The sequence below is a fragment of the Perca fluviatilis genome, chromosome 3 (genome assembly GCF_010015445.1).
Source record: "Perca fluviatilis chromosome 3, GENO_Pfluv_1.0, whole genome shotgun sequence".
Taxonomy (NCBI): Eukaryota; Metazoa; Chordata; class Actinopteri; order Perciformes; family Percidae; genus Perca; species Perca fluviatilis.
The window spans coordinates 1,014,238-1,030,306 of record NC_053114.1 but is presented as its reverse complement, the minus strand read 5'-3'; the positions used below and the strand labels follow the sequence as shown (position 1 = coordinate 1,030,306).

Here is a 16,069-nt window from a genome sequence, read left to right as displayed (position 1 = left end):
CAATAGTATTACTATTACAACTACAGTCGTCACTTCACTCAATTTATTGAATAATACAAAAGTTATTTTAATAAATATGAAAATATATGTCTGTAGTACAATGAGATGTTTTCTTAATAAAAAAGATTATAATAATATCAGCCTCCCCCACTTTACGCTGAATAGACCGTTCGTTTTTTCTGCACAGGATTGTGGGTAGAAGTAGAAACATGCTGCCTTCAAGTACTACATAAACCCTCGTAGATATGAAACTACCATGGTGAAAACTCGCTTGAAGCCCTTAAGCAAAGATCCTCTATACTAAACCGACTCTGCCTCAAGTAACACTCAATCTGCCCCATGCTTAGATAAAGGACAACACTTTATATCGGAAACTGGGGTTCATGTTTTTGTCTTCTGGTATCACCGAGGGAATAACGTGGTTGAAAATCCCTCCTCCAGCCTGTTTTGCCGCCGTCGGGACTTTTTTGCATATACATTGAATGTAGCAGAAAAAGATGTCTGCTCCCTGTAGAAGGATGGCTCCTCGGTCTCTCTTCCAGTTGCTGTCTTTCAGTCGGACAGCGGGCGGGAGCTCGGCCTTTCGTCCGTTTTCCCGCAGCGCGTGTGTTCGTCGGGCGACTATGCAGGCCAAAAGTGTGACGGAAAAGGCGAGTTCTCCGTGGACTTTGATGGCAGCCGTGTGTCTGCAAAGACTCCCGGTCATCTCCGCGGACTGCGGCCCGCTAGAGCGCCGCTTCACCGACCTCATGCTCCAGGTCAGTCCGCTCTTCACCATATCATGTCTTATCATATATATATAAGAAATGTGTGTTTGGTAGATTATTTCACTGTGGTAACAATGCTTTTTGGCAATAAATGTTATACCGTTGGAAAGCCTGTTTAGTTCCCTTTCAAATGTTGCCCCATTTGTAAGGAAAATGCACTTGTGGGATGAGCAGCAGAGCTGAGTATGTGGGTTGCGCTCATGAAAAATTTGCCAAATCTTCTCTGCCAATGCCAAACAGCTTATTCTGCCATTTACTTGTTTGGTGGATTGGATGATTGAAGTCTGAAATAACAAGACATATTGGCAATTTAACAATTTATTTATTTCACAAACAGGAGCCTCAGTAGTGTGTGGAAGAACCATAAACAGCCACAACAGCCTGGCACCTCCTCCTCATGCTGGTCAGCAGCCTGGTCACACACTGCTGTGGGATGGCATCCCATTCTTCAACCAGCATTTGTCGCAAGTCAGCCAACGTGGTTGTGTTGGTCACTCTGGCACGAACAGCACGCCCAAGCTGATCCCACAAGTGTTGAATGGGGTTGAGGTCAGGCTGCTGGCAGGCCATTCCATCCTCCCCACTCCCACATCCTGAAGGTAGTCTCTGATAAACCCCGCCCTGTGGGGTCAAGCGTTATCTTGGAGGATAGAGTTCGGTCCCAGACTGTGGAGATATGTGTGCGGTTTGTGCCAGAGTGACCAACACAACCACGTTTGCTGACTTGCGACAAATGCTGGTTGAAGAATGGGATGCCATCCCACAGCAGTGTGTGACCAGGCTGGTGACCAGCATGAGGAGGAGGTGCCAGGCTGTCTTGGCTGTGTATGGTTCTTCCATACGCTACTGACGCTCCTGTTTTTGAAATGTGTGTGTGTGTGTGTGTATATGTGTGAGATATATATATATATATATATATATATATATATATATATATATATAGATAGATAGATAGATAGATAGATAGATAGATAGATAGATAGATAGATAGATAGATAGATAGATAGATATACACACACACACACACACACACACACACACACAGTACAAGCCAAAAGTTTGGACACACCTTCTCATTTTCATGACTATTTGCATCGTATATTCTCACTGAAGGCATCAAAACTATGAATGAACACGTGGAATTATGTACTTAACAAAAAAGTGTGAAATAACTGAAAACATGTCTTATATTTTAGATTCTTCAAAGTAGCCACCCTTTGCTTTTTTTGATAACTCTGCAAACCCTTGGTGTTCTCTCAATGAGCTTCATGAGGTAGTCACCTGAAATGGTTTTCACTTCACAGGTGTGCCTTGTCAGGGTTAATTAGTGGAATATTTTCCCTTATTAATGGGGTTGGGACCATCAGTTGTGTTGTGCAGAAGTCAGGTTGATACACAGCCAACAGCCCTATTGGACAACTGTTAGAATTCATATTATGGCAAGAACCAATCAGCTAAGTAAAGGGAAACGAGTGGCCATCATTACTTTAAAGGAATACGCCACCGTTTGTTGAAATTGGGTTATTCGCCGTCTCCTCTATATTTATATAGGTGGGCAAACGCATTTTAGTCTCAGTGCACGCATTGCCTTAGTCCGGCGGTGCCGTGGCTAGCTTAGCTTAGCGTAATTAATGGAATCCTTTGTGGGCGTGTAGCATGTCGTGAGTAAAAGTGACCCAACAAAAACAAAACCTAATTACTTCTTGTGGCCTGCGTATTCACAACGAGTAAAAATAGCAATGCAGATTGAAGAGTCGGCGGTTACTTGACGGTTACTTGGGACTATATTGTGTAGAAGCACAGCCGAAGCACTGCTACTTGGTCGCAGAGATATCGGCAGCCTGCGGGGCTCCACGGGCTTTCGACATACATTGCGTATATATTTACTCTTTGAATTTCGTCATGCCATTTATATAACACATACTCTATGGTCTTACAAAGCTAACGCTTTTGATCGATTTCACTTTAATCCATTTTTGTGAAGTAGAGAAGTCTCGTCAGGGCAGCGGCATTTCAGTAAAACGGTAACCGAGAACCCCCCCCCCCCCGTGGGCTGCCGATATCTCTGTGCCCGAGTAGCAGTGCTTCGGCTTCAGTCTACTTCCACCCAATATAGTCCCAAGTCAGTATCTGCCTAGGAAATCATCTAGTATTAATCTGCATTGCTCTTTTTACTCGTTGTGAATACGCAGGCCACAAGAAATAATTAGGTTTCGTTTTTGTTGTTGGGTCACTGTTACTCACGATATGCTACACGGCCACAAAGGATTGCATTCATTACGCTAAGCTAAGCTAGCCACGGCACCGCCGGACTAAGACAATGCATGCACTCAGACAAAAATGCGTTTGCCCACCTATATAAATATAGAGGAGACGGCGAATAACCCAATTTCAACAAACTGTGGCGTATTCCTTTTAACAAATGAAGATCAGTCAGTCTGGAAAATTGCGAAAACTTTGAATGTGTCCCCAAGTGCAGTTGCAAAAACCATCAAGTGCTACAACAAAACTGGCTCACATGAGGACCACCCCAGGAAAGGAAGACCAAGAGTTACCTCTGCTGCTGAGGATAAGTTCATCTGAGTCACCAGCCTCAGAAATCGCAAGTTAACAGCAGCTCAGATTAGAGACCAGATGAATGTCACACAGAGTTCTAGCAGCAGACACATCTCTAGAACAACTGTTAAGAGGAGACTGCGCGAATCAGGCCTTCATGGTCAAGTAGCTGCTAGGAAACCACTGCTAAGGAGAGGCAACAAGCAGAAGAGATTTGTTTGGGCCAAGAAACACAAGGAATGGACATTAGACCAGTGGAAATCTGTGCTTTGGTCTGATGAGTCCAAATTTGAGATCTTTGGTTCCAACCGCCGTGTCTTTGTGCGACGCAGAAAAGGTGAACGGATGGATTCTACATGCCTGGTTCCCACCGTGAAGCATGGAGGAGGAGGTGTGATGGTGTGGGGGTGCTTTGCTGGTGACACTGTTGGGGATTTATTCAAAATTGAAGGCATACTGAACCAGCATGGCTACCACAGCATCCTGCACCAATGTTGTTAACGCACCAATTGTCAACCCTAGAATATCGCCGCAATATTGATATCGAGGTATTTGGTCAAGAATATCGTGATATCTGATTTTCTCCCTATCGCCCAGCTCTACTATAACATCAACAAAAAAGATATATAACACATTAAAGGAAAGGGGAAAAGCCAGAAAGCATAATATGAACACTTTAAAACCCTCTCTAATCATGAGGCTCTTTAATTCAGAGGCATAACGTTAAGTAGTCCACCTAAGATTATCGCACAGTATGTTCAGTTTATAGAAAAAAAATCATATTTTGAAATGACATGTGCAATAATCAGTGTGGCAACTTCTAATGTATGCAATGAGAGTAAATAACTAAAAGGCAAACCCTTTTAGCAGTTTGCCTCAAAGTTAGATCTAAATCAATTTGAAAAAACCCAATTTTATCAGACTTACCATGACCATGAAGTTTATTATAGTAACCGTTGATTTGTGTTGGTGTACAAGTACATAAAAGTAATTTAGTATTATCATGATATACATTCTGTCCATCTTGCTTTGTGCTCCTACACATTTGATGCAGCTGTGGACTCTGATATTTCACATATTGTGACTCCAGCTGTAAAATAATTTAGGATATAAGGTTGATATAAGGCAGATGACAGCCGGACAGTCAGTGGGGTCAGTAAACACAGAGGTCTGCACAGCATCCTGTTGGTTGAGATGGAGACATGCTTTGACTTAATTTCAGCTTGAGTTGGAGAAAAGCTTGCTGTCGGACCACGAGCTGCGGCTGCTGGAGGACGCTGAGAGGATGAGTCGGAAGCAGGCAGACGACTATGATTCGGATGAAGAGGGCGAGCGTGGGGACCAGGAGATCGTGTTGGCTCAGGACCTGGAAGACTCCTGGGAGCAGAAGCTGAAGAGCTTCCAGCCAGCGCTGAGGGTCACGGGTCAGTATGGGAAATGAACAAAATGTTTGACCAGTGGGGTACACAAGTAAACCAGAAAATAAACAAGAGGAAAATCTCCTCGAATATTACAAATGTGCCTGATGAAATAGATGATGGTATTCAGCCTTTTGTCTCGCTCCGATCATTAATCAAGTGGAAAAGAAATTTAGATAATCTGAATGCGTTGCACACATCTGGGTTTAAAGTAAATTACCAGGGAGGAAAGAGGCTTAATATTACTTTCAGTGCAGGATTCTAATGTTTTTTTTGACATTCAGGAAGTCTTTTAGCTGCAGCACTCCCAATTAGCATTTTATTCCCTGTGACATTTCCAAAGTTTGTGTACATTCAGCTCTCCAGTCACAGAGAGACGTACAGTAGCTGTTGTGAGTGCCGTTGACGGTCCTGTCTCTTGTTTAGCTGATGCAGATAAGGACTTGACCTCGTTGGAGCGCTGCCTGGCCAACTCGCTGCTTCTCTTGGCCGAGCAGAAGGTCGGGGGTGAGAAGCTGTGGCTGCTGCCTCAGACTCCGTGGCAGGAAGGAGAAACGCTGCGGCAGACAGCCGAGAGAGCCCTCACTTCCCTGCCAGGTAACGTAGACATGAGTTTTAAAGGCTGATGCAATTAATGTTTGAAGGAAGCTGGTGCTAGGTTGTGCTGCTATTCAGTCCACTGTTTTGAAACCCTCTAAATTAGTATGTAGTATTTCATAATAAGCATTTAAGTGATTTTCCCTTCAATTCTGTTTAATCACAGGGCACTGAAACTTCACTGAAGCCACTTTGAGCTGAATGTTTAATGCAGCTCATGGAGACCTATCATTAACTCTCCATCCATCCCTCCATTAACTATGAAATATATTCAATTTGTCATTATATTACTATATAAAATATTAGACATGTAGGCAACACTGGTTGATATCAGAAATGCAAAGTCCCCATGTGCAGAGTTTTTATGTGGTTATAATATATTTAATATATATTATGACGGTGCCTTTTTTTATATTAACACTGGGAGGTGTTCAGCTTTTCTTAGACATGAGTAGGGGGGGCGCCAAGGAAACAAGGTTGGGAACCACTGATCTAGACATTTCCATTACAGGGTTTTCACTTGTGATTTTTAAGCTTAGCTAAACTCACACTTGTAGTTCAGTTTAGCTAATCAATGTTTAAAAACATTTTATTATTGATACATATGTGTGGTTAATGTGAACATTAGGAAGAATCACACTTACATGATTATCATCAGTTATAAAGAAAGCACATTTAACACGAGGTTTTCCAGGAAAAATGATTATCAGCTTAAACAATGATATTAACTAAAAGTTAGTTAGTTTTTTTAGAGGTCTGCATGGTATCGATTAACACCATGCTTTTGTCCCAGAGGTATTTTAGGTATAAAATCTCCAGCTACTCCTAAAATATATCTAATATATCAGTTCTCCCGAGATAGACGTTTTTTGGTATTGCTAATTATCTCCAAAGTCCATAGCTTTCCATGTAAACTGTTCAGAAGTAGGTAGGACACAATTAGGTCAACAAAACGGGATTAAACATTATGGATTATACATTATCCATGTACATTATGATAAAAAAAAAGTGCATTGATGATAGCAATACATAACTTTACTTAAAATCTGATTTAATTGCACTGATACAAACCTGAAACTTTATGATAGGTGATGTTTTAATGCTTTAATACAAAAGCACTGTTCTTTACTGCCTTACTTTTTTTTTTTGGTCAGTTCTAGCATCTTTTTAGGAGAATATTAACTGTAAATTAAAAATAGGGAAGAAAACAGAAAAAAATAGTGTGTAGAAATTAGGGTTGGGCATCGAGAACAGATTCCTAATCGGAATCGGTAAAAAAATTACGATTCCATTGGAATCGTTTCTTTATTGGAATCGTTTGGAGGATTTGGTTTCAAATCTGATCATGGGTTCCAAATTTAATATGCACAAGTTTTGGTTTCCGTAGCGGCCAGGCGCTTGTTGTGTTGCAGCCATGGAGCACAGTAAGCGGTGCTCTAGTGTGGCTTTATTTTGCATTGAAAAAGCCCGGTAAAATTGCAAACCACCATTGAATCAAAATAAAACTTTCCTCTTATTTGTGAAATAAGCATGTGACCCGTTTCAACTCCACCCTTCAAAGAATTGGAATCGAGAATCGATAAGAACCGGAATCGAAAGGAAGAATCGGAATTGTAATCGGAATCGTAAAAATCCAAACGATGCCCAACCCTAGTAGAAATTGGTTATAATGTATTTTAATTAACCTCAAAACCATTGCTTACGGCAGGATGTAAGGTACTATCCATATCCTAAATATCAGCTGTTATGGGTTGTACTATCGTCAACACACTCTCCATCCTAATCTCTTTAGCTGGTATCACCCGGTTTTATCCTCGGGATCATTCAAGTTTTAATGGGATCTGATGTCAAATAGCTTGATTAAGCACAACAAGAGGATCAGAACATCATTTAACGTCCAACCAACTAATCTTTTCTATACCCAGCATTTTACCATTCATATTCCAGAAGTTGGTTCCAAGCTGTCCCATCCACTGATGTCAGCTGTAGATTAGGTTTGAGCTCATGGATCTGCAACACTGCGATCGGGCAGAAACCTTGTATCTCCATATTTCGTACAAACAAATGTTCCAGTGACCCTGTGATGACCCCTGACACAAGAGATTTAACATTATCTGTAAAACAGCTTTTTTCATCTTCTTCCTTTTCTTTCTATCTCTCTGCATCCAGTGGAAGTCCAGGTTTTAAGCTCTTAAGCATTTAAATAAAACGCCAGTGACTGAGCATGTTAAACTGTTTCTCATGAACTATTAATGTGCCAACTCATCAATCACTCCCCATTAAGACTTTCCACTCGACATTACCCTGTGCCATTTGGTGGAGGGTTTTATTTAAAGTGCCTCACAGAAGCAGGAGTCAATCCATTTTGAATACAGCCGGACTCGGTGGGAACACATGGCTGTGTTGGTCTGCCTGTTGAGCCAACTGGGAGCATGTGATTTAGACGACATGAGATTTGATTAAAACTTAATTGAGAGTGTTGTTGTCACAGCGGAGAATGAGAAACAGACCACACTTAATTAAAATACAGCATAGGCTAAATAAAGCTGCAGCATCTGCACAAAACTTCTGAACATCTGCACTTGAGCTCACCTTTAGTCTCCAGCTGAATGAACTGTTCTCTGTCCACAGCAGCTGGTTTCAAGGCGACTTTCCTCGGCAACGCCCCCTGTGGAGTGTACAAGTACAAACTGCCCAAAGCTGCTCGGACGGAGAGCTCGGTCGGAACAAAGGTGTTCTTCTTCAAAGCCATTCTGTCAGACAGCGGCCCCCCCGCAGCCCCAAACGCTCCTTTTCTGTGGGTGAAGAAGAATGAACTGCAGCGCTACCTGAAACCAGCATACATGATGAAGGTTGACCGCTTCATCCTCGACCTGTGACGCCGACGTACAGAACAATATTTATGAGGCCCAGAAAGTTACCGTTGTTGCTTATCCTGTCGTCTTGTATCCTAAAATGTTCTTTCATTCAATATGTGTTGTATAAATAAATAGTTTTTTTTCCATACTGTGTGGGTTTTAAGTTAGCAAAACCCTCAGATTTAACCTGCACCTTACATGACCTACGGCCGTATGTATAAAACTATAACACAATTATCTTAAAATTAGTCCTAACTATGACTTATGAGTCAACATTCTCAGTAAAAAAGTAGGCTTTAGAGGTTTTGTAAAAAGAAGCTAAAAGTTACTTGCAGCAAAGTCTGATTCTTAAATACATGCACCCACAATGCCCGCCCTCAAGCACTGAATCGCCCAATAGCAAGCTTTAAAAGGTGACCAACGGCAACACAGCGTCATGCACACCATGTCGTGATTAAAACTACCCATCGTGCATTGTGTCCCATACTAACTTCAGTACACTGTAACATGCGAGAAGAAAAGCTTTTTCATGATATATGCAGTTATGTAGACCATGTCAGTATGGGCTATTTGAAATAATACTCCGTAATCTTAAATGAGTTAAAGAAGGATATAGTAACATCTGTGGAGATCCTATAAAATGTCTGTGTGTTAATCAAATTCATGTTTAATTGTTTCAAATTTTCTGAAACAGAGGGGTTATCTAGACCAGTGGTTCCCAACCTGGGGTCCGGGCACCCCTCAGGGGGGCGGCAAAGATTTGAGGTTGAGGTAAAAAAAAAATATATTTGCACATGTTAAACAAATTCTGATAATACACTAGAATATATAATGTATACAAAAGTCTGTATGAAAACTAGATATTTTTGTTCTCGCTTAAAATTGTCGGCAGGCTACTTAGTAGTCCAAACCTCCGGGACCTCTTAACCTGGGACCCCTGCTGTCATCAGGTCAGCTGTTAGCTGTTAGCTGCTAGCTGCTATCATCCTCGTCTTTCCTGCCGCCACGGCATCACTATTTTATTAATGAAACATGGCGGAGAAACGTAAAAATGCTGATAACTGCTCTGTATCAAAAAAGAAAGTAAGGCTCTATCTCGAGAGTTACCTCAACTTTGGTTTGGGGGGGGGGCTCAGCTTTTCTTAGACATGAGTAGGGGGGGCGCCAAGGAAACAAGGTTGGGAACCACTGACCTAGACATTTCCATTACAGGTTTTTCACTTGTGATTTTTAAGCTTAGCTAAACTCACACTTGTAGTTCAGTTTAGCTAATCAATTTTTAAAACATTTTATTATTGATACATATGTGTGGTTAATGTGAACATTAGGAAGAATCACACATGATTATTTATCATCCGTTAGAAAGGAAAAATGATTATCAGCTTAAACAACGATATTAACTGAAAGTTAGTTAGTTTTTTTATTCAGAACTGCAGCAGTTAATGAGTACACAGCGAGCACTGAAAACCAAAGTGTTGTTGCTGCAGTGCACACTTAATCCTGAACTGTGTGGGCCTGCACATTCTCCCAGTCCACATGGTATCCCAGTCTAACAGTAGATGGCAGTATTTGCACACCAGTCACACAGGAGCACTGCGAGAAGCTGTGTAATTACGCCTGTGTGTGACCTTAGAGGGGAACTGCAGAGAGAGCTGTTCTGATCAACTTGGCTTCCTCTTACTCATACTGAAAATATCCATCATAGCAGGCAAATGTTCCTGGAATAGCTACGATAATTCGTCTTAGGTAAGAGCATTCTGATGTTCCCAACCCAGCATCTGCGATCAGCCTGTTCTTTCTATTTGTATCTGCCGGGATAGGGAGTTATTAATGTTGTAGACATTGGCATTAGATTTTTCCATCTTTATTTTCAGGGTTTGTTGAAAGCCCGTGGCCTGAACTGGTTGTGAGATTGGCGGTGCAAAGCAGCGCCGCTCTGTCAGCTGAGATATGAAGGTCATGCAGAGCTAATAAATGCCATTAATAAACTGTTAGACGATTTGGTTTGAGCACAGAACCAGAGCTTACTGTTCTGCCGGCTGACAGTGGGCTCTTGCAGCCTCCGTCCAGTTCTGGTACCTGATGTTAAATCAAGGTGTAATCACAGGTACAAAAAGAGCAACAGCCGCAGCTTTCATCTCCGAGGGGAGTCTGATGAAAGCGTGAAAGGGCCTGAGAGGATAGAGAAATGGGCTTGGGATCAGAGGGCTGCCAGTCTGAATCCTGAAACCATCAGCGAGTTGTAAGTGATCAACTGTCTGTCCACCATCCATGGAAAACCAGTCAGGGTACCCTTGAGCATGGCACTTAACCCAAACTTGCTGCTGTTGAACTGCTCAGTGGAAAACAAGAGAGGACTGTTGATTGAGAAATAACTGTGTAAATGCAAGATAGATAAATGTTAAAGGGGCATTCCACCAATTCTACATGTCAAAATCAATGTAATAGGGTTCGCTACTTTGACTGGGAAAACAGTTATAAAATGTCCTCCATGTCACTGGAGGAGCTTTGTCACGTCTCAGAAAATGATCCTGATCAGGATGGGACTAACTAAAACATGCTATTGAGTTGCATTAGGGAGCAGAAGAGGGTCTGGCTAGTCCACACAGCATTCCTGGATGGGTGAAAAACATGCTCTGGTTTAATGGCATTTCTTTAAACCAATCACATCGTCATGGGCGGCGCTAAGCTCCGCCGGAGCCGCTGTAAAATAGTTGTATAAGAGAAAACTCCGATTGGACAGATAGTCTAGCTAGCTGTCTGGATTTACCCTGCAGAGATCTGAGGAGCAGTTAACCATAGTCCTCACAAATCCACCAGAGGTTAGAACACCAACACAGAGACAGAGGAAGGAAACGGAAAAGACATGCATCCGGCGGAATTTCCTGCACCGGAGCAATCCCGGAAGTGGAACGTCGTGGATGTAGACTAACTAATGACATTTTGACCAGTCTCTTTTTTTGTCTCTTGTGAGTCCTCCCAACTTCATGGAAGTGTAATACGAAACCCCTTGAGTACTTCTTACAAGTTTTAAAAAGTAAGAGTTATTTGTCCAAATCTTTTAATATGATCTCTCACTAGCAGTTAAAGGCATAGTCCAGCAAAATATTATTGTACTTTCATAAAGTTAAGGGACTTGCAAGTGACACGTTAAAAAAATGAATGGTCAAAAACAAAGCAGCGGAGACCAAGATGTTTAGTTCCTACTGTTGGTCAAGCTCCGAAGAAACTGTAATCTACATTTCCCATAATGCAAGTCACTGTCACCTTGTGTTAGACTCCCCCTGCCTGGTGAATGCCCACCTCCATGCCCTAGTTTGTAATACAGGCTTTTCATTATGAACCTTTAGTCTCCGAGTCCAAGCTGAGATAACCCTGATGGCATCACTATGACATCACTATCATTGGAATGTAACCAAGTACATTGAAGTAAGTACTAAGTACTGTACTTTAGTGCAAAATTGAGGTACTTGTACTTTACTTGAGTCTTTTCTTTTCATGCTACTTTCTACTTCTAATACTACATTTCAGAGAGAAATATTGTACTTTTTACTCCACTACATTCATCTGTTACATCCTTATTTACTAGTTACTTTACAAGTGAAGATTTTTACACACAAGAATTTGCAGTAAACTGAAATTATGATTTTAATTTTCTAGAACAATTGATACATTTTCAACAGTCTCCAAACAGACATTAGCGAGACACCTTTGCACATGTACAGTCAGTGTTATTGGTTTGTTTTATGAAGGGGTTTTCCCCTTTATAAGGTCAACATCAGCTGTCATATACCATACAAAGGTGAAGACCTGCCAATGCCAAAACACCTGAACAGACTGTGACAGGCAGGTAAAATATCACAGCTTCACTTCTGTAAAGTATCTCACCTCCTCTTCCTGCCAGATGCTGGCCCCTCACTCTACCACTTCATCCAATTAGATAGCACATGATAGCACCAGGATAACAAATGTCAAAAGAAAGGTCTTGCAGTTTTTTTTGCCACTGAAAAGGGTAAAAGAGAGACAGTAAATGGCGAGAATGAGGCTTTGAGGTGGCTGATGGCCTCGTTTCAAGCCCTGCTGCAGGAAACATGTTGGATGTTACCACCCCGCTGCACTGTCCCATCCACACTGGCCTCGTTCTCACTGGGGGATTTCAAACAGATTTTAAAGCAGCCGCTGAATTTCTTTTAACCTTATTCTTGTGATCCTTTGAAGTTCAATGCATTGAGTGAGGCATTGCCAGGCTGAGGGGCTCAGCTCCATTAGGATGTCCTGTGCTAATAATAGTACACTCACTTATGGCACCGTCGGGCACTATGAGGGGTACCAGCCTTCACCAAATGTATCTCCTCTTCAGTGCCACTGTTGGTGGATGCAATTGTTAATTATGTTCATATATTGCATAACAATTCTTATATAAATATCTATGAAAATACTGCACAGCTAAAACCGACACAGTTTGGCAGCGGTTTTGGCAGGGCAGTAAAAATGGGCTCAGAGCAAAAGAGCACACAGTCAAACTTCTCCTCTTCGACCTGTCAGTGTCATATGTTGTTATAAACGAAAGCCTGGCTCCAGAAGACAGCAAGCAGCTGTAGTAAACAGGCCAGCTCTGTTTGGAGTCAACCTGACTTTTAGTGAGAATGAAAGATTGCCCCACACGCCCTCCCCCATCTACTGTGTTTACACACTGCAACTTTCTTTGACATTTTATGCAAATCTATGAGATTTTATGGCAGGGATGTAAGCAGGCAGCTTACAAACCGTGTGATAAAGAAGCTTATTAAGACTCTATGTAAAACACAATAATGCACAGAAACATGCAGGTAAAGTAGTGCAGCTCAGAGCAAGGCTTCTGGATCCCGACCGAGCCGGACCACCTTAAGCGCCTTAACCACCACCCTCCTTAGTTCCACTCTCCCAGCATGCAGTGCTACCAGCACTATATTTCTTACCCTTAATCATTCAGTGACAGGCAGCTAAGCACACACACTTTCAGCCCCATCCTGCGTCACACAGCTGCACACACTGAAACAGGAGTCTGCCAAGGGAGTTTTGCCTTTTTGTTAACCACCATTCATGTACATTCACTTACCAGTGTTGATAGTTCCTAAGAACCTAACATTAGATTAGATTTAACCTTATTGTTCTATCACACAGAAGTCCAACTACTTACATCTTACCAGCGAGTGCAAACAGTATAAGTGTATATAGAGATATATAAAGATAAACTATTGTACAGAAGTACACAATATACCCCTGCACAGCCAGTTTATACTGGCAACCACACTGCAAACAATTCCTTTCTACAAACAAGCAGTCTGCTATCTACAGCAATATGCTAGTATCAAACAAAGAATCTACCAGGGTGGAAAGAGAAAAAGGACTCAGAGCACTTAAAGCTATCACAAAAATCTAGCCACTGCAAAACAATAGCTGTAAAAAGATATATAAACATTTAGAAATTCAATTTAATTAGAAAATTGAGCAACTCTACATAGCAGTGTTTGAAAATAGATATTTTGATTCAACACAATATAAAAGTTAAAGCCCCTACATTTTTATTTTTTAGAACATTAAATATTCCTGACTTAATAAATCAAAGTTAGAAATTTTGAAAGACAACAAACTAAGCTATTATTAATTAACACTCATAAACTCATTCAACTAATGTGCTTTATTTAGACTGTGGGTGTGGACTGATTGACAGTTGCTTGGCAATGGAGCTTCACCAGCAAGATATTTGAACTTTTTGAAATCAGCGTTCTGTTTTCATTGCACTGACAACAAAACCCACTACTTCTTCCCCACTAATTTCACAATTTTACAACCTCAGAACAGTATTTGTACCATGAGAGCCAAGGGCGTAACTTTGGGTTCAACATTAGAGGGGGGGGGTGAGATCTCCAACTATCTAAAGGGGCTTTTACACTAGACGCATCCAAGGTGGCGCGCGACATCGTGACATCAAAATGATGTAATATCCGGCCAGCACGTCCGATTTATGGATCCAGAGGCACGCGACAAAGCGGAAACAGGAGGCCTGAATAAGTTCGCCAACAACCAGATGCCAGGACTCTCAGAGTGACTGCAAGTCTCTCTGGTAAACTTCCTGGGTTAAGATGAGTTCTTTTATGGTGAATGAAAGGCTTGATCCCACCAAGTAGATCATCCAATCAAATCAAAGCATTGACGTCAATGCTGCTGCCAGTTCTGCTGTTTACCTTTTTCTTCTTCTTCTGGTCGGGTAGAAAGAGCAACGTCGGTAGCCTTTGCTCATTAGCGCCACCGCTGTTCAGGAGAAGACTGCAGCTAGTGTGGCGAGCACCAGCGCAGGTATAAATAGTCACGGCAATCTCATGACGTCACATTTGTACAGGCCAGCTGGGCTGCGTCTAGTATATAATCACCTTAAGGAGGTCCCGGGACATGTCTGCATGGATTGAGAAAAGCGACAAAAACATCGAAAAAATTGTCGAAAGAAAAACTCAACGTCAAAAGGCGACAAATATCAGAAAATGCGTGCAAACTTTGGAAAACGTTTGGAAAAAAACTCTCAAAAAAATCAACAGAACTCAGAAAGAAGCAACAAAAACTTTGAAAAAAACCTCTGAAATACAAAAGAAAAACGTAGAAGAACTGCGGCAAAAATGTCAGAAAAAGCAACGAAAACATTCAAAATGCAACAATAACGTCCAAAAAAGCAACAAGTAATTCTGAAAAATCCTGGAATGCATTATTGGGGGGGTTACAGCAATCCCACCTGTAAATTACACCTATGATGAGAGCAGACTGTAGCAGTGTAAACTGATAATACAACAAATGTAGTACCTGCTGCATTGCCGAGGGCTTTCTAAGGGGTGGGGGGCAGACTGGAGGAGGAAATGCTGTATTTTGCATCATCCACTGGCTGGATGAAGATCTTCATCTCCAATCATAAGCACACGGTCAAAGTAGAGCATATTTTCCTGGATGAAAAAGCTGGGGTTGATTTGGGTTAGAGGTGAGTCCCAGCTGTTTCATCCTCCAAACCCACCTCCACAATATTTGAGGTATATTTGAGTGAGACACTGAAGCTCTACCTGCTTGATTGTAAATCACATCCCTACATAAACTTTAGAACAATCTTTAAAGGAGCTGTACTCCTAACTAAGACTAAGAGTCTATGAGTAAATAAAGGCAAATTCAATGATCCTGTTATGGCTACAGTGGCCACTTTTTGTGGCCAAGTTACATCCTGGTAGCCACACTTTCGCTACTGTACGTAAGTAGGTGAAGCAGAGGGTAGATGCTAGAACCTAGTTAGCGAACGTGGTTACCGAATGTAACTTGCATACTGCCCAAGCGTCAAAACAACTAGCTACACTAGCTAGCTATGAAGAGTTAAGGTTAGGTTTGGCTTACAAGACAGGGTTTGGTAACAGCTCATTACTTATACAATGAGTCAGGTCTTCATGTTTAATGATTTATTAAGCAGATCATTGCTGTATTTGGCCTCATATTTAATCACTATAACATCGAGTTGTAGCAGGGTTCAAATAACCATCTGTGTGTTGACGCTTGTGCAGTATGCCAGTTACTGTCGGTAACCACGTTTGGTAACTACGATCTAGCATCTACCGAGGCAGAAGCACTCTAATGACACGATGCTCCATAGAGAAAACATTTTCAGGTTAATATCAGTGTTAAATGTAATTTTTTTTCCTGGACCATGAAGTGCATATTCTTTGAATGGGTAAGCTTAATGTTGAAAAATGTGTGAATTTATGTGTGAATGTGAATTTATGAGAGGTAGATTTTTATGCAACAGTTATTGTACTGTGATGCGGGGTATGTTTAGTTGAAGCAACGCATTCAATCTTCAAATTAA

General features: G+C 41.5%; 1 protein-coding gene across 2 annotated transcripts; it reads left to right on the top strand.

Annotated features, from left to right (window-relative positions):
* The first annotated feature begins 251 nt into the window (after positions 1–251).
* mrpl46 (mitochondrial ribosomal protein L46) lies at positions 252–8,344 on the top strand. 2 transcript variants are annotated; one of them, XM_039794678.1, is made up of 4 exons: positions 252–758; positions 4,546–4,747; positions 5,168–5,338; positions 7,973–8,344. In XM_039794678.1, the coding sequence occupies exons 1-4, from the start codon at positions 498–500 to the stop codon at positions 8,215–8,217; spliced, it is 879 nt and encodes a 292-aa protein (XP_039650612.1). In that variant the 5' UTR covers positions 252–497; the 3' UTR covers positions 8,218–8,344. The 2 variants fall into 2 exon arrangements, with proteins under 2 accessions (XP_039650612.1, XP_039650611.1); XM_039794677.1 differs by having other exon boundaries at positions 7,970–8,344.
* Positions 8,345–16,069: the final 7,725 nt, after the last annotated feature.